Raw genomic sequence first — 19,767 nt, 5'->3', positions numbered from 1 at the left:
AAATTTGTGCATTTAAGGTTTTATCTGATTTCATTTTGACGTTGTTTACTACAAGGTTCTTTTACATTTAGATATTGAGTTTCTTTGCCGTTAATTTTTTAGTTTGTTATTTTTTATTTCGTAGTCCTTTTATTGGCAGATCTCGTGAGCGCTGTATTGAGGCATTGCATTATGTAATTCAATTAGCACTTCGCGTGTGTAACGATTTTTTATAAACTCAAACATCTATTTTTGGTTATCTCTTCATTTGGTTGACAATTAAGTCAGAAATGTAGATCAGCTCGGGTCGGAACATCATGTGCGAACGCACATTAACGAGCCTCCTTGTCTGTCTACATCCGCGAAACACTAGTTTTATTTACGCTCGACGGGGAAAAATTGTTTAAACCGGATTCAGTTTCACTCTTCGCATTGATAGTAAAATTTTGGATAAAAACCAACTTTGGCTGATCTGTTTCCGCAACTCACGAGCTAACCATTATAAACAAAATGTCTTTTCTGAAATTAGAGTCTTCTTAAGGACAAGTTAGATACTGCTCCTGACATAAATCAAAGAATGCTTCGATTACTATCTATGTTTGTGTTCAAAGCTTAAAAGCTAGGTAAAGAGAAATTCTTTTGAATGCTCAGAAACATTTGCCATCTCAACTAACAATGCTTCTGTGGTTCTCACTAAACTCATAGAAAGAAAGTTTACCAGCCGAAATGTAAATAGTTTAAAAATTTATACATACATATATATAATATATATAGATATATATATATATATATATATATATATATATATATATATATATATATATATATATATATACATATATATATATATATATATATATATATATATATATATTCCAAAGACAAAACAGTATAGATCGTGAAAAAGTCAAGGAATATTTCAACTCTAAATAGGTCAGTTTTTGGAGAAGCAACGAATTAAAAAAATTCTTCTCATGAACTGATTAGGTGTTCAAAGAGCTCTCAACTAGTACCACAATCTTATTTCTATGTATATTCCTGTAGTATGTTCAAGTAGTATTTTTTCCAATTTTTGTTATCCAGAAAGTGAAAACTGTGGAAAATTTGGCTGCTAATCTTTCCTTCAGAAGTAGAAAATCAGGAAGTCTCGGGGATCAAATTAAACTTTCATGATTTAAAAAGCTTTTGAATGAAGTACTCTTCTATTCTATTTCCGCAACAGATATCGCTCAGCCATAATTTGCTACACTAAAAAAGTCAGAACTGACTTTCTGAACGTGCAAAACCTATAAAAGAAACCACATTATGTCTAACGTCAAAGCAAACCTTAGCTTTGAAATTTCCTCATAAATTAATTAAAAATCTTCCAAATAAATTTTTTTGAAATACGGAAAATAAAATCTAACAAAATTAGAAGAACGTTAAAACAGATTCTACTCCAAAAATTTAAACATATACCATTCGAAAGAAACATTAGCTTCTTCAGAAGTTATTTGTATGCTTAGCAGAATACGGAACCTTTACTGGAGAAAAATATTGTACTGGAGAAAAAAATGTATATATCATATGTGACTCTATATGTAAACTTTAACCGATTGGTTATGAAAGTAATTTGTTTGTCAATTCGAAAAAAAGTGAATCTGTTTTAAGAGATGCAGACCTGCAACAGCAAAGAAAAGAGAAACTTGAGCCAATTAGTTTTGCTCATCACATTATTAGGCTCTCCAAATACTGATCAACTGCATAATTACACATTATGGAAGCCTTGCTAAAAGATAATTTTTAAAAATTAACCGGTACAAGCAAGATTAAGTCTCAAAAATGGCTGAAAACTGTTGACTATATTTACTGTTCTGCTGATTAAACAACTATATTCAATGAAAAATACTGTTCAAACGCCAATTTTGCTCTGGCAAAACGCTACCTGAACAAATATTATTCACGGTTTAAACATCATTGCAAAACATAGCCAGATTGCCGGAAAATAGCCGCGATAGACGCTCGTGGCCTTCCATGAATTAAAACACCTAAAGAAATAAGATACACCGATCGACCATCAGTCCTTCAATAGACCAATAGACTTTTCGGGTTAGCTTCGGACTGAATTTTTTGACACATGCGTTCTATAAGGAAAACGCCCTTAAAGAGCTTTTTCGAAATTGAAATTCAAAATCAAAAACTCAATACTAATAATCACAAATTAAGGCATATAAGATTGGCACTACTTAGATGCACACTATTAACAAGTAAATCTTCATAAAAAATTAAAGTTCATTAAGTGAGTTCAGAAGTCATTTTTTTGAGTGAGGTAAGTCACGCAATTGACCTAACAGCAGAAACCACGTCACGTACACAACTTTTAACTGCAAAGCAATAGAAGTCACAGAAGTCAATTCCAAGAAGTCAGGTCGTAAGAATCATCGATGGAGACGACGAATTAAAAACATAGCACGACAAGTCCTGACGTACAATTCAAAGAATTTTCATTGACTAAACAAAGAACTAGACCTAGAACGGACTATGAATGGATTGGAAAAACCATTTAGAAAAAAATCTGATCCAAAAAATTGAAAAAAACAGTAAAAATCAAAGTGAAATTGCCGCATGTGAACAAAAAACCACTACCGATAAAGCGAATTTTTGTTCAAACACCGTACTCTCACTCTACTTTAAAATTAGAGCGATAAAATTTCCCGCCGCATAACCACTCGCTTTTTCGCTCCATTTCCTGTTTCGGCGTGACCAAAATCACTGCTCCAATTTGACTTCAAAAATCATGAAAATGTGTGAACAGATCTTAAAAAAAAATACAGCGCCCCAATACAATTCAAATTCTTTGAATTGTAAAAAACATAGCAGGACAAGTCCTGACGCACAATTCAAAGAATTTTCATTTACTAAACAAGAAATATAGACCTGGAATGAACTATGAATGGATTGGAAAAACCATTTAGAAAAACCGATCCAAAAAATCGAAAAAACAGTAAAAATCAAAGTGAAATTGCCGCATGTGAACAAAAAAACCACTAGCGAGAACAAGAATTTTTGTTCAAACACCGTTTTCTGACTCTACTTTAAAATTAGAGTGATAAAATTTCACGCCGCAAAACCACACGCTTTTTCGCTCCACTTCCTGTTTCGGCGTGACCAAAATCACCACTCCAATTTGACTTCAAAAATCATGAAAATGTGTGAACAGATCTTTAAAAAAAGACAGCGCCCCAATACAATTCAAATTCTTTGAATTGTAAAAAAAACCACGATGTCCCCAATAATAGCCGCTATCGCTTCGCGGCAATTAAAAAGAAAGGATCTATTCTGTTTTGGCCCCCCAGCTTAGTGAGCATAATTTTTTTATGACCCCCAGGCGCACGTGCTATTTTCTTACATAGTAATGTGCTATATTACAACATATAAATTGTAACTGGGGGTCTTAAAAAACACTGGGGGGGGGGGCGAAATATAAGAATAGATCCAAAAGAAATTGCCCAAATACATTTCAAAATCTCTTAATTTCAAAAAGCAAGCGAATGGTAGCTCCTCAGAGCTATAACATTTTGAGTCTCACCTTCAGCAGTATGTCTGTCTGGAGAATTCGACAGAGGTCCAACCCTTGACATTCCAGGTGAGTGGGAGGTTGAACAGTTGTTCCGTTCACAAGTCTGTTCATGGCACCTGACACCCTTCAACACAGAAGCACATCTGTGGACATCTGCAAACGTAATCTTTTCCTTCTGCAAATCAATCATTCGGTCACCTGAACGTGCAATGAGAAGGCCAGAGAGATCCAGAAATTCCAAGTAAACCTTGTGTGATATGTTAAGCTGAAGCCATTTTGACAGAATCTTCTGCAGATCTTGTAGATTGATCATGTCTTTGGTGTCCTAAAAACAATAGCCACCTAAGTAAATAGGATCTATCATACCCCTAGTACTTTGAAGCCACTATATAGAATTAGGGATCTGTCCATTATAGGCTCCTTCACAAAACTATAGGCTCCATTATGCTATACATTTACAGTAGCCACTGAGCTTGGGGCGATAATGGGAAAAGCCCAAAATTTAGACATTTTCCTGAAATTTGAAATATGTAGAAAATCCAAAATTTTGCGGGCGTGAATAGTACACAAACATATTGATGAAGGTTATAAATGTCCCACAAGAAGGGACCAAAGGTTTCAAAAACTACCACCATTAGTGTACGTGAGAACAATCAGAGAGTATAGCACTACACATTGAGCGGGTGTTTCCCACTACATCGCTCCCGCGATTATACTGCTCAATTGGTGGTATAATTATGGTATTGGGGGATAGGCTCGATAACAACCCCTTCGCTGGTTAGGAATGTGGGCTATAATTGTAAAGACCAAATTTATCCTTATGTCGGATAACGTTCTCTGTCTACTAACATGCTGATTGGATAAAAAATAATTCGACTCTTTCCCATTATAGCCCTACCCCAACCAGTCTAGCCCCCATAATACGCGAGTTGTGGGGGATAGGGAGGGGGGAAACCGTAGAGCACTCATTTTCACCTTGAGGGATATTTTCGGGGGTTCTATAATGAGAAACATCCAACTAACTTGAGTAGAAATCCAGAACTGCTGGAAGTAGAGGCGCTCATCCTCAGCAAAAAAATACTGCACAAATATCTTGATTAACTGTTCAATTGAGGCATTAACTAGTTTGGAATCCCGCCCACTGTGATTGTTCCTCCTACTTCGTGGTCTGGCACCATGCATGTTTCCCAAAGAAGAACTCGTTTTAGATTGTTGAGGACGCGCCTTATCACGTGAGCTGGATTGCTGCATCCGATCAACTTACTTTCAGGACAGAACATTAAACATTATGTTGAGATTATTGGATTTCAAATATGTAGTAATTCTTCAATAGATCTTTAAGAATTTTCACAAACACAAACGGATAAGATCCCATTTTTGAACAACCGCGTTTTTTGGTTACAAAATATCAAGAGTATAAAATGACCCCTCTCTCTCCCACCTCAATATAGAATCCATTTTGCGTAGGTGAACCTGAGTAAAATGGGCTTAAGCTATAGTGAAACAATAATAGACGATCATATACGTGCTCCTCTATATTCGAATAAAAACACTTCGCATACTTGTGCAAGAGCGTACAGTGAAAATCCTACACATACAAATAAATATCCAGTAGTATCAATAATTCAAATAAGTAATTAAGTGAATGCGATCTTTTCCATTTGTGCCGTTTTGGTGTTTAGTGGGTGCATATTATTTGGACCCCTCAAGCGCCATATTTGTACATAGCTATTTACTATGTACTGGCACGTCCTCTGTAACTTGGGGGGGGGGGGGGGCACACAAACGGAAGAGATCTGGTGAATGAATTAATCCATCAGAGACGGCAACGTCTGTTAGTTTTGTTGAAAAAGAGAATGATATTTCGTGGGGAAGAACAGCTGAAAATGATTTCCATTACCAACTCAACTACCACGTGCATAAATGAATTCAACGAGGAACAGTGAGACATTATTTAACAGCTTTGTTGTTTCCTCTCACACCATATAGGTCATTGAGCGTTTGAATCTCCTAGACCCCTAGCTTAGTGGTCAAATAAAGTATACCTTCAATTACTTTAAATATACTACAATGAGGGGGCGATAATTTCGCAAATAGTATATATGCGCCAAGAGAAACGCCTATTGCAAATATTACGCATCCACTAAAATGACGGACACAAACGAAAATATCCACAAAGTCCAATAAAAAGGTGTCCCGCATTTTCACAACTATTTACATAACCCCCTATCATTTCATCCCGATTTATTAGCACCTCCGTTATTTAACCCCACTATCATTCAACCCCCCTATCAATTAATCCATTCATTATTTCACCCTGATTTTAATCTTTTTTTGGATCTTTTCCGTTTGTGCCCCCCCCAGCTTAGTGGGCGCACATTATTTGCAACCCCCAGACGCACGTGCCATTTTATTACATAATAATTTACTACGTAATGGCACGTGCTCTGTAACTGTGAGGGGGGGGGGCACAAACGGAAAAGATTATTTTCAAAAAAACTAGGACTATTAAATTAGTAAAAACAATCGCTTGACCATGCATCGCGCACCATTTCGATGCCTCAGCAGCGCATCAGAATTGATATGGAACCATCACAACCGAACATGGGATTAAGTTATCCTCCTAATTATGACAAAACTTGCCTTTAAAGCCGACTGCTAATTGGTGGGATGAAATGATAGAGGGATTATATGATCTAGGGTTAAGATATGCGGGGTTAAATGAAAAGGCGTGAAGAGAAGCAGAACCCAATAAAACAATTTGTGGATCTTTTCCGTTTCCATAAACATATGGCGCCTCGCCAGCGATTATTATGCAGTTGCTTGTTAACTTTAAATTTTCATGAACTTTCTTATGCATTCTTGTTTTAAACGCTAGCAAGATAGTTTTTAAGCAGCAGATTCTGTAACAAGATCTAAATTGTATATATCACAAATTGTAAAATATTTCTCTATATATCCTTCATTATTTACTCCAATCATGATGAGATCCACAAGTTAAATCATCAAGATAAATATCTATTCAAAAGCAGATCTTTATTGCAAACTTTAGGAAAACTTTACTAGGAAAAGGACAGTCTGGTAACCCACCATGTGGTATACGTGAGTGAGTTGGTCAAACAAATCGGCAACGTAACAACTCTGACAACATCTACAAAAACACCAACTTACAAAAACATTTTGGTTCGAAAATTTGAAACGTTAAAAATCGCGTAAACTCCAAAATTTTAAAATCGGAAGCAGTATTATCATACACCTAGCAAGATGTCAAACGTTTTCGCAGGATTGCAGTGAACATGCTTACCCAGGTCCGACACGAAAGAAAACTGCAACTATTACGCGGTCAAGATCAAAAACAGTAAAAACCTTCATCTTACAGGACGGGACATATGCTATTCTGAAAAAAGTGATAACTTATTCAACCTGTTTTCAGATAACAAAGGTTTTGCGTCGGCAACAAAAAAACCTCTACCCCTCAACCATTGATAGTGGTGGAAGTTCCTCCACGCAAAAAAAAGACAAAGGAAGAGACAAACAACATTTTATAAAATTTTGGATTCGATGCAAACTTCTCATATTCTCCGATATTACTCCAGGAAATTGTCTTTGCAGTTTTCGATGTGAATCTGTGAATCGCGAATACACACATTCAAAAGAAGCTGACAGTAAAAAACGCATCCTAACAATCAAATTCAATGTTTCATTTTTCCTGGTTGTTATATGGTTCCTTCTACTAGAACTGATGATATCGAAATGAACCCAGGAACAATTTTGCCATATGCACCTATGAAGAAAGAATTGGAAAAAATACACCAGACTAAACTTTCTACATCAAAATGCCAGCAGTTGAGCAGGACATCATCTTTTCCTGAAACAATTCATTCAAGACATTGGTTACAATAGCATACATGCTTTTATTGAAACATGCTTGTTAAAAATTATCCACAAGTTTTGACATATAGACAAGCAAAACGTTGTTTTGACAAAAAGACAAGCAAAACGGATACTAACAATAAAGACAAAAGGCGGTGTCTTAACAATAAAGACAAATGTGTTATAATGCACATTCTCAAATTTTTGAAACCTCGTCTCCGCGATGGTCTTAGCTGCTCATCAGATACAAATTTTGAATGTCTATAAGTTGAGGTGCGCTTGCAGAAAGATTATTATATTTATCATACTGTCCAAAAAAATGTAAAGGTGATTCAGGAGAAATTGGTCGTGAGGGTTGATCTTGCTATGGCTAAAAAAAATCTATAAAACTCTCCGAATACAAAACTCAAAAGTCTCCTACAATCTATAACTTCTCCATATGATCTTAAATATTAATACTGTATAATATTGTAACGAAGAATGACAAACTCTTCTTCAACTCTAATTAATTAACTCATAACAGACAACCATGTAACAAACATAGTACCCGATACAATAAAGAAAAGTGATCATTTGGCAACATCCACCTTCTAATTCTGTGATGTTAAATAGCATGAGCAGTAAATGCTCCAATTATGTTAGAAACGACACCCTCTATTTTCCGAATCGAGAACAATGGCTATGCCGGGAAACGGAAAAACAGAATTTTTAAGATTGAGCGATGATGCAACTAAAACCAATCTACCTCGTCAAAAATAAAAAAACCTTGTCACCGTATAATTGCGTTGAATAGTGAAAAGGCCAGCAGGCACTTCATTCAAGATCTGAGTGATAAAGAAAAGACTCAAAAGAGAAGCAAATCATTGTTAAACAATTTTGGTCTTAGATAACAAAGCCTGCAATTCTTAACAACTTTGGGAGATTTCATTGAATTGCAAATAACAAACATCAGTCCTCCTAAAACTGCTCCGAAAGTGTTTAGGTCTTCAATACATAACGCACTACGAAATCAATGAGCTCATTGATTCTTAAATATAAAAAAACCAATCCGTCGTTCAAAAAGAAACCGTATGAGCATTAACAGTTACTGAAGCAGCTCTAGCGCAACCACTTTGTTCTCTCATTAATCAGTTCATTACAAAGTAAAATCTCCTGAATAGCTGACAAAACCTTGTATAAATCCTCTTTTCAAAAAAGAAATTCCAAAAAACCCACTCAATTATAGACCTATTTCCGTGACTTCCGCTTTGTTAAAATATATTTAAAAATTGTTCATTTACAGATTTCTTTAGTTGCACAAGCCATTCAAATTTATAACAGTTTGCCTTCTAATCTCAGACTTAAAACAATATCGGTAGCGTCCTTAAAAAAATTGAAAGCCTATTTTTGGAAAGATTTTTTGGAACCCAAAAGAAAATGATATGCAAGATGTCATCAAAAGCATTTTACTTCATCTATTATTTACATTGTATATCCTCACACTGTACATAAAAAATGCGCAAAAAAATTTTGAGCTCGTTTTTACTTAAAACAGGTCCAGTTCCTTTTGTAACTAAATTCATGTTCTTCAAATTTTACGTGATATATTCTTAACTGTACATTGTCTCTTTACCTTATGCATTTTATTCTTTTGCTTAATAGAGGAAATTCAAAACGTTTTTTGGAAACACGAGTTACACTATTCGAGTGAAACTAAAACAAAATGGCTCTTCCTTTGGTAATTTAACTTTGGGAATAAATTGTTCTCTTTTGACCTAACTCTTCAATAAGAAAATGAATTAAAACAGACGAGAAAGTTTTAAAATGCCTACAGCCTGCAGTACGAGAGTTTGTTTATAGATGAAAAACAAACTTCACAGATGGAAAAGTGGAATGAAAATTTTAAGTACACTAGGTAAAAGCTTTCCAGAGAAAACAAAATTTGTAGTACTCAATACAATATTAATAAATCACGAACATTATTCAACTTTAATTTCGGTCGGGTTACAAAAAAAACATAAATCGCAATTTCAGAAAATCTTTTGAATCGGGGAATAAAACTCTTTTTTAATAGCACAAAGTACGATTGTCCACAGATTTCAAAAGTCGGAACATTAATTCTTCAGTTTTTTTTCTTAAATTATCGTTGCGCAAAATTTTTTGCTTACTATGCAACAATCTCCCAGAATAGAAAATTATTTGCCTCTACAATGAGAATGAAACATGGCAGGTCAAAGAAAGTTACGTTTGATTTAAGGAAAATAGGTTTAGCCGATTCCTCAGTTGCACAAGGCATTCAAATTTATAATAGTTTGCCTTCTAATATCAGACTTAACGTCGGGAGCGTCCTTAAAAATTGAAAGAACATTTTTGGAAAGATTTTTTGAAGAACCCAAAAGATCCTGATATGCAAGCTGTCCTTCAAAGCAATTGATTTCAGCTATTATTTATACAGTAGACCTTCACGCTGTACATAGTAGCCAACTTTTATAGTATATGTTTGACCTCATCTTTATATGTTAGGTGCGAATCCACTATGAATTCGAGGTCCTGTACTTTATTTTTTAATTTTACTTCGTCTTTCACCAATAACTTTTTCTTTCATTTTTAATGTTATTTATGTTTGAAGCATCGCAAAAAACAATGAATTCGGTTTCTGATTAATCTAAGGTTCAATCTGTTAATTTCAAACTACTTTGCAACTAATTTGTGAATTTCCTAAAAAGATTTCCTGAAAAGAAAAAAGTATTTCTTTTTACTGGTCTACGCAACTATTGATCTTTAACAATTTGGTTAATAAGAAGAGTTATAGGCGTTTTCAATGCAAATGGTCTTTCTTTCAAAGCCCACGCCGGAATTCAACCAGAATCCATTGGTCTTTCAGGTTAAATATTTCACCTCTGGAAACACTTCATGAGATTTTACGTACCTATGCTTGAATTTTGCTGAGTTAATTGTTTTGTTGTTGTAAGGAACAGCACTGTTTTACCAAGATTACTACAAAACCGAGAAACCTTCTAATTCAGAATATGTGCTATTTTATTCAATCTGTCGCCGACGAAGTTTAATAAATAATGTCTCTTGCTTGTGGATTTTGTCGAGTTTACGACGTTGTTAATTATTCGAATTTTTTTTTAATATATTTCACTGCTAAATAGGTTTCTTATTGGATCAGAAGAGCTTATGTTTATTGCTGGTTTATCATTACGCAGAAAAATCTCAAAGCAAAACAGCGTTTGAGATTATACACAAAATGACAGAAAATCACTTGCTCATTTCGCACTTAGAATATTAGATTGAAATAAAGGGACTATAAGATTACCAAAACTCAATACCATTTGCCTTTCTACTTCTCGCTTATTGTTCCAGCAGTTTTTCAAAATGGTGAAATATATATGCGAGGCCGGCTTTTTCTTCAGCCACTTTTTCACTTTTTGTTTACGCATAGTAGCGGAAATAGAAACACCATTTTTGAGCCCTTAGAGGTTTGTTTTGATTTGTTTAAAAAACTACAAAATTGTATCGCCTGTTGAAAAAGGGGAGCTTCTAAAAATTGAAAGCAGAAAGGGAACAAGGAGGCTCGGTAATGTGCGTTCGCATATTAATTTCCGACCCCGCACATCTACATTTTTCACTTAATTGTCTACCAAATGAGATAAAAAAAATTGACATACCAACATATCGTTCAACAAACTATTAACAAGAATAAAACAATCTACTCTAGAGGGCCTATGAGACCTGTGGCTACCATAATATGACTACCAGAAAAGACAGCAATAAAAATCAATTAGTTACAAATATTAATTACGACCAAAACTCCTTGTCCATTTTTTGAAAAACACTAATAATCAAATCAAAATGGCATCAAATAAAATGTATACTAAGAAGATTAACCGGTACTTTTTGGAACAAAATAAGGTACTTTTCCTCAATGCGTTTATTAAAACATTGCTTTTTTAAAAAAAGAATTATAATCGAACTGATTAAAACAATAGGCATCAAATTAAATCATTGAGAGAGTCTTTTATACCTATGTAGAGAGCGACTGAGGCCTTTCATTATCCAGAATATGTCATGCGACTACAAAAAGAACGACAAACAAGGCAAAAACGAAAAATTTGCACAAAAAATTTGCACGAAAACGATGTCCCCCCAATCAATTAAATATTAAGCTGATCACTCAAAACAATAAAAATCATAGTTTGCTTTTTGCAGGTGACAACATTTGTAAATCAAATGACGCCCATTTTTGTGATACTGTGAAAAGAAAACACAAACCTACAAAAAAAGGGGCAAATATGCAAAAATCACGAAAATTGGTTTTATGAGAACTGGTTGTTCCAAGAAGAAAGACCATTTGAGGAAAATAAAACCGTTATGAACAGCAAACTGTATTTCAATAGATAAATAATGTGAATTGAATATAGTGATGCTTAGCTACAATTTAACAGAAATAAAAATTGGCAGATCTTCAAAATCTCTTTTTTTTTTTCATTAAAAACAACTATTTTCAAAATTCAAAGCCAACAAAAGTTTTCGACGAAAAGAGTAGACAGTTTGTCTTGCAAATACTCGGAAAACTAATTGCGACTGTTTTTAGTGAGACTAAATCATAAGACTATAAAATAACTTTAAATACAAGCTGAACTAATTTCTTTCACAAACAATTTTACAAAACCACAGTTTTGAAGCCATTAAATTTATAGGATAATAACCGCGAGAATAAAATATATTTATTTGCGTATTTATCATCATTTCAAACGTTTAGACAACAGAAAAATTATTGTTTGATTGAACAAAACATTTTAAAAAGCTCTAAAAAATGAGGCCAATTTATGAAAATGATACATAGCAAAATACGAAAAAAAACGCAAACCAGAAAAAAAAGGGATAAGTTGAAGAATACTATCTTTTTTTTAGAAATTTAATTCGAAAGTCAAAACAACCATAAGCTATTTACCGATATCAGCTACTAAGTTCATTTGTTTATCTATAGTTGACCACTGAGACCTTTAATTACACAATATTTGGCATATGACAACAAAAATTAACAATAAAAGGCAAAAATAAAAACTCTAGAAATTTCTGCGAGAAAACGGTGTCGCAGCCCTTCAAATCATATGTTATGAAAACACAATATATGTTCAGTTTCAAAAGTTTTTTTCTGTTAGATTGTCAAATAATGTGACAATTTACAAAAGAAACAAAACAGCAAAAATGGGCAATTATGCACAACAAACAGAAAATTTTGTATGAAAACTCGTAGTACCAAAAGCAAGAAAACCTTCTGTTCAAACAATCGGCCACAAAATTAATTTGTATTCTACAGGGAGGAAAAATTGACCTGTACTACTAAGAATAAGCAAAATGTTGACTAAAATAATACAAAAAATTGACAAGTTCAAAAAATCAGAGAAATTTCCGTAATACAAATACAATCAATAACACAAGAGACATTAGGTAACAACCGAATGAATACAAAAAGTTCACTTGCACCTCTTGAGAAACAATTTAGATCTTTGAATTGTTAAACTTAAAAATCAGACTGCCAAAAGAATAACAATTAAAGGCAAAAGATAACAATTCAGTTAAATTTTACTATAACTCTTCCTCAAAGCCATAAAAACCCTTTAGGTCTCTGAAATCAAAGTGTATCTACACTCGGCCTCACATTTTCGTAAATTGGAGCTGTCATTAATGGAGCCGTGAATAAAAAATATTGTCAGTAATTAACATTAAAGAAACAATAGCAAAATATTTTGAAAAAGCAGCATCAAAAAAAACCAAAAAGTCTCTGATTCTAAGAATACATGATAATATCGAACCTCTCCCTGATTTTGTCGCGCGCCCAGCAAACCGACCAAGTGTTCCAAGTTTTTGCGAATTAGACCAATTGTTGAGTGGAATTCTTCAAATATTAAAAAACAACGATGCATTTGAAATAATTATCGAGTTAAATCTGCAAAAAACGCCAAAGTTTCATTTCCAGAAGACTTTCATACGGCGCCTAGCTGCAACTAGTGCTCTTTCTGAGATTAGGGAGTCTGTTTTAAGGTTTCTAGGTCACTAAGTCCGGCAAACTTTAACAAAGTGGACCAAAAAAGCAAATTTTGTGCCATTTTTGATGAAAAAAGTTTGAATTTTGAAAATTTTATGAAAAATTTTAGCCAAAAAAACTTCAATCAAACAATTCAGCAACGCTCTTCCATCTCTAACGGTAACAACAACACTTTGCCGTTAACAATGTTAACTTATTTTGAATTGTATTAGCAAAATTGTGCCAACTTTTAGCAAAAATTACTGAAAATGTGAACAAAAACAGTCGAATGTTCACAAAATTTAAACCTCGATGACTCCCTGTAAAAAACGAAAATTAAAAAAATCTTTTTAATTCCATATTCTACGCTGGACGAGCTTTCTGATGATACCAGTCTCAACTCTCTACGATGAATATATCGATCGGCCAAATTTGACTGAACAAAAAAAACCCAGTTGAGTATATAGTTCCTCCCTCCCCACTAAAGTGGGGGTCGGAACAAAAAGAAAAGGAAAAGATTGGGGTATGAAATGAGGTATTAAATTATATCAGTTGTAATAATATTGTTAAAACAAATTATTTTGAATTAGTAATAGTTACCGTCAACCTCTCAGCGGCCACTAATTAGGCGCTCTCCGTCTTTACGATCCAAAGGATTTATCATATTGTTCCGCTGTCCATTTTTAAGATCGGATCACAATTTTTTGACTTTTTCATGCCATTGAGAAGTCAAATTTTCTCGCTTCATCAATCCAGCGTGATTAATAAAGAGGGAAAAAGGGGAGTAGCTTTGAAGCTTTACTTTTTCAAACTACTTCTCATGTTGGGCGTGATTGGTGTTGGAGAGCATTTTCGCTATTTTTCACGACTTTGACACTATTCGTTGGCATAAATTCTCTTGTGTTAATATTAATATTTAGAGGTCTCATCAAGTGCAAATGAGGCATAAATCAAATTAATTGAGCCAACTCAGAGCAAATCATTGAATTTTGACTCTTTTTTTATTAAAACTTTTGAGTCGTCCGTATTTAATTTGAGTTTTGTTTCATCAATAAATCTCATTAATAAAAATTCTCATCTGTCGCTAATGAAGCGTTGATGGATCCAAGGAAACCGTCTGGTAATATAGCTGATGATTTGTATGACTGACAGTTCAAATTTACAAAAATTATTGGTGAATTTGTGTATATGTTGCTCTTTTTTCGTAATATTGCTCCCAGTAATAACAATTTTATTGACTTTGCGCTAAATTACTAGTTAGCTTATTTAATGTCTACATTCAATAGCTGCCTGGTTTTTATGAAACTGTTTCCATGTATTGTCACAAAATTTACTGATTTTTGAGTTTTGCCTTTTTTGTTTTGACTTGATTTTTGCCTGATCACTCAATATCATTAATTACAAGTCTAATCGATTTCCAGAATCAATGTAATCATTTAATTTTACAGTTATTGCTTTTTTTGACTTTAACTTTCTTAAAAAAAAAAATTAGTGATTTCTCTCACAAAAATGGGATACTTGAAACCAGAACAACAGAGCATATATAATTTCGAGTCAAAGAACTCTTTTCCATTCTATTTTCTGTTCATTGTTCCTGACGCTTCCGGTAAAATTCTAATTTAAGGTCTCAACTGCTTTCCAGTTCACCGTTTTTTTTTTCATTTAACTGAAAACGTGATGAATTCACTAGTCTTTTTCTTCTATTAAAAATATCAAATCAGGAAATCTTTTTGGAAAACTAAAAATACCTAATTTTAATGTAATTATTTATACATTCAAGCTATTATCTATCACTTAAAATTTTACGTGGCTTTCTTTGACATCAAATATATTGAAGTGGTTCTTTCAAGGGTCATTTAAAATGGGTTGCTTCGGAAAAAAACTGCATTTTGAGCTTCGTAAAATTTACAGTCAACACATTTTCGAGTCAGAAAAAAAGTTTTCGACAGACTTGACGCATGATGTAGTATTCTGTGCTACGCCGTCTCGCGCAAGCCGTCTTGTTCTACGTTACACGATAAAACAATCCAAAAGAATTCAATTTTTTGAACTTTCGAACTTTTTAAAGCAAGCTACAAATTTCATACAATCTTGTCGGGTGTCTATTTGAAAGAAAAGCTAACTGGTCAATCTGTTCCTTCATTTGTATATTTTCAGTCTGCAGCCATTTTTGGTCCCTGAAAAAAGCCAACTGATTTAAAAATTCCGTTTTGTTGTAAAGTGGCACTTCTATAGGAACGAAAGGCATCAAGCGATTGAACGCATCCACTCCTAAAATAGCTCTCGGTGTAACTTGTTCAGGGTACAACTCAGGGGCTCGAACACTTCCGACAACTATAGAGTTCTTCCAATCAGGATTCAATAACTTCTTAAAGGCACACGCAAGTTCTAACTCATCCGCTTGTAACTTACGACTTCCAACTCTTACAGTATCTCGCTTGTTCGTAGGACCACTGTACGCTCTGGGGTCCATAATTTCTGTTCCCTTGAAAAGTCTCTCAGCTTCGTCCAGAACGACAGCCACTTTGACGGTTCCCAAGTTGGCGTATCTCTTAATTTCTTCCATCAGCACACTTGCAATTACAGATGCACGCCTAGGGCGCTCTAAGGCAAATTTGCATAATGAAAGTAAAGTAGAGCCCTCTTCGCTGACTTCATCGACGCCCCATACGTACTCTTTATCGGTCGTCAGCTGGCTTAGGTAGTCTCTGGAAGCTTTGATTCCCAGAAGTTTTGAGATCCATTCTGCGGCTTTGACGGGTTGCTGAGCTTTAGCATTGACTGGGACGTTTCCATCCTCGTCGGCTTCAAATAGAACTTCTTGCCAGGCATGAAATGTACTTCTAAGGTGGACAATCGGAATCACGAGGTAGTTTTGCGAACAAAGAAAATGTTGCAGATGAAGCAAACATGAGGATTTTCCACTCCCAATTTTCCCGTAAAACAAAATTTTTAGGGGCGGCTTTTGCAGGTCAGCTTGACTTATGTAGTGAATTGCTTCTAAAGACGGTTTCCTAATCATCAAACACATTTTGTTGAAAGTTTTGGCATCAATAGCTTTGAATGCAGGCATTAATTGTCCTTTATGAAACATGTCAACAAAATTCTCCTCAGGTACTGTGTAGAATTTATGAAGTATATTTTGCAATTCAAATTCAAAATGTTTTTCAATGGAATAATCTCGAGCAAAACAATCGGATGGCAAATCGGAACTCGATTGGTATACAGGTTGTTCTACGTTGTAGCTCTTTCTATCATAACTTGCTGATATCGTGCTCGAGTCTTTCGTCTCATCGACATTTCGCTCTAGGTTGCTTGCAAACAAGGCTTCAAATTCATCTGGAACTGCCTTCGTTTCAGCTGATTCGGAAGAAAGTCGCCGGGCGCACCTCATAAGACCGAAACAAGACGCCCGATGTTGATTTAATAGTCTCGGGACGAAGGACACGCGATAATTTACTATTCTTATCAAATGTTTCATTTATCCTAAAAAGCAGGTCCGCAATAACTATCTCTTACAAAAAAAAAACAACGCTCTAACGTCGGGCGAATTGATCTCAAACGACTAGTTCACATCATGAATTTATAGCCTCCTCAACAGATTCTGAGAGTCGCATACTTAGAGACTAGTAGCGTGTAAGGCTCTAAGAGAACTCCTCAGCAACTGAATGCCCCCGGGGCTTTACCTGTTAAACCTGTTTTTGCGGAAGAAAAGTTATATGTACAGAAGAAAAAAAAGTATCAGACAAGCAATCGGTAGAATTCGCACAAAAACTACCAGCAGGAATAACATAATTGCTATAAACTCAGTTTGAGAGCAGTTAAACATAAATCGACTACCGCCGGACAAATAGCTCTCGAACAAAAGGCAGGTCAATTTAATTCAGAGGGGTTGTAGCATAGATAAATTTTATGGGTGAAAACAAATCCGATTTCTGAATGAGAGCGTTATACGTCAAGCGAAAATCATGTAGTCAACAGTGAAAAAATACCTAAGAGAACTGAAATTGAAAGAACGTTCTAGAGCAAAACGGCCAAGCGAAAATTATGTATAAAGACACACACACGTTTACAATGATAGTAGCATCAAACTTCGATCGAGAGCAATTAACAATAGAGCTCTATTAGAAATCTCTCTGACAGTGCTCAAATAAAACATCAAATATAACGTTAGACTGAAAATTTTTTCTTCCTTTAGAAGTACAACGTACTCGAACTAAATGACTTGAGAACTAAAGGAAGATTCGAACTAATATGTGAACAAAAAATAGAAAATCAGGATTTCTAACCTAAATTAAATGAAACATGAACGTAAATAAACTGTGTGTATACGTAAATATACAAAAGTTTTTCCACGCTCACATAAATAAGTTTTCATACCCAACAATCTAACAAAGACGAACCAAAGAAAAGATAAAAACAACAAGCATTAATTACGACCAAAACTCAATGGCTACCTTGATTTAAAAAACTTAGAAAAGTCAAAATAGCATCAGATCAAACTAAATGCATCAAATTGACTAGAATTCGACCAGAAATTATATGGGAAAATATCTAATAAGTAGTAAAAATACAAAGGGCAAAGTTAAGAAGAACGTTTAAAATCTTTGAGAACAATTAAATTCAAAGTCGAGAAAACCATTAGCAATAAACTGAAAGATTTAAATGGCCCAATTCATAGCTCTGTACTAAAACAGCGAGATCTGGCATCATCCAGAATGTCACAAGACTAAAAAACAAATACAGACGAAACTCAAGAACTCAATTAAAATTTGCGAGAAAACGGTTTTGAAGCTTACAAAATCATATTTTAGCTAAATATAATAGAATCAATTGGGCTTCTTTCAGGGCCAATAATGTGATATTAGACTTCTAACAGACGTGTCATTGATTTGAGAATCGAACAAAACGGCAAAAAAAACCCCAAAATTGGAAAATAGCCAAAAAAAGTTGTGTAAATTTGTAGTATGACCCCCCCCCCCAAAAAAAACAATTATTTACTCAATAAAACAGCAATGGACACTACATCCGAAATCACTTGAAAGAGAATGTGAACTCCCTTTTTGCTGAGACTACGCTAAGATGACAGAGATAAGAGTAGAACTGGCAAATCTCAAACCGTTAATTTATTTGGAAACAACATTTCGTAAAATCAAACAAAAGACTTCAACTAAAAAAAAATAAATAGATTGACTTTCTACTGCTTAGGAAGTCAATTGGTCATTTCGTTAATGTGACTAAATCAAAACTCTGCAAAATAATAACAAAAACAAGCAGAATTCAAAATTTCAGGAAACATTTTACTTAAGCCGTGTAAAGCCAAAGACCCATTAGAATTTGACTTAATAGTTTTTGCGACCATTTACACGTACAATTGATCTGTTTATAATTAAGCGTTGATTTGACATTATTCCGGTCTATAATGAACACGAAAAACAACAAAAAATTCAAAGTCATTAAAAGGACAGCACCCCAAAATTACACCAAAACTGGGCCTTGATATTGCAAACTGTCCTCCAATTAAACGATAAACTATCCCGAATGTTACCGAAATAGATAATTTGACAGAAAATTTGACGAAGTTTGGATACTTATTGAGCCTTATTAGCAAAAAATCATTGCTTATCAGATGAAAGCATTTGATAGTTTCTTTAAGATCTCCTTAGGTACTGAATTTAGCTTTTATTAATTAGACTGTCACAAGACTAGAAAAAACATCAAATGTGGCAAAACTAAAGAATTCATTATAATTTACGAAAACTTTACTCAAATTTACGAGAATTTTACTCAATAATTATTCACTTTGCCTCATTTCAACATCAACGTAACCTCTCATTAATTGAACCCCTACAGTAGAACAGATTTGTCTGTAATTGCACTGAAAAAATTCAAAGTGTTTTAAAAAGGCGGACCCAAAATACAATCTGAATCTTTTTTCATTGCAAAAATCCACAATGAGACTACGACCAGCCAAAAATGTCAGTTACAGATCATTGCGTTCTAATTTTTTTTTGCGAACAGAAGTCCTAATGTCAAAATCAAAGGCTGCATTTTTGATAAACATCGATTAAAATTAACGAAGGACCGGTTAAGTTTCAGTTCCAAAACACTTTCTTATTTCCCTTTCAATAAAAAATGGCAGTTACCTGAGTAACGAAAGGTTGGGTCTTTATGTATACGCTACCGGTCAGTTTGTACAAATTTCGATATATTACGTATTTTTGGTACCACTTTTCGTGAAGAAATGCTGGATTGTCAAAAACTTATCCAAAATTGAAGTTTAAGACAAATCAGCAACTCTATGATCTATGATCTTTAAACGTAAAACCAATGAGGCTAT

The 19,767-nt window shown here is 34.2% G+C and overlaps 2 protein-coding genes across 2 annotated transcripts in view; both read right to left on the bottom strand.

Annotated features, from left to right (window-relative positions):
* Window positions 1–5,786, bottom strand: part of LOC142343344 (uncharacterized) — a 51,971-nt gene extending 46,185 nt beyond the window's left edge. The window contains exons 1-3 of the mRNA XM_075395170.1: window positions 5,326–5,786; window positions 4,562–5,190; window positions 3,548–3,863 (exon numbers count right to left, since the gene is read on the bottom strand). Of these exons, the coding sequence (XP_075251285.1) occupies window positions 3,548–3,863; window positions 4,562–4,789 (544 nt within the window). The 5' untranslated portion in view covers window positions 4,790–5,190; window positions 5,326–5,786. The remainder of the gene's footprint in view (window positions 1–3,547; window positions 3,864–4,561; window positions 5,191–5,325) is intronic.
* A 9,664-nt stretch (window positions 5,787–15,450) lies between these two features.
* On the bottom strand, window positions 15,451–16,950 carry LOC142340407 (small ribosomal subunit protein mS29-like). Its single transcript, XM_075390986.1, has one exon. It carries the CDS (start codon window positions 16,906–16,908, stop codon window positions 15,490–15,492), a length of 1,419 nt encoding a protein of 472 aa, XP_075247101.1. The 5' UTR covers window positions 16,909–16,950; the 3' UTR covers window positions 15,451–15,489.
* Between the last annotated feature and the right edge of the window lie 2,817 nt (window positions 16,951–19,767).

The sequence above is a fragment of the Convolutriloba macropyga genome, chromosome 1, assembly GCF_964194025.1.
Source record: "Convolutriloba macropyga chromosome 1, txConMacr16.3, whole genome shotgun sequence".
NCBI classification, from domain to species: Eukaryota; Metazoa; Xenacoelomorpha; order Acoela; family Convolutidae; genus Convolutriloba; species Convolutriloba macropyga.
This window is presented reverse-complemented; position numbering and strand designations above follow the sequence as displayed.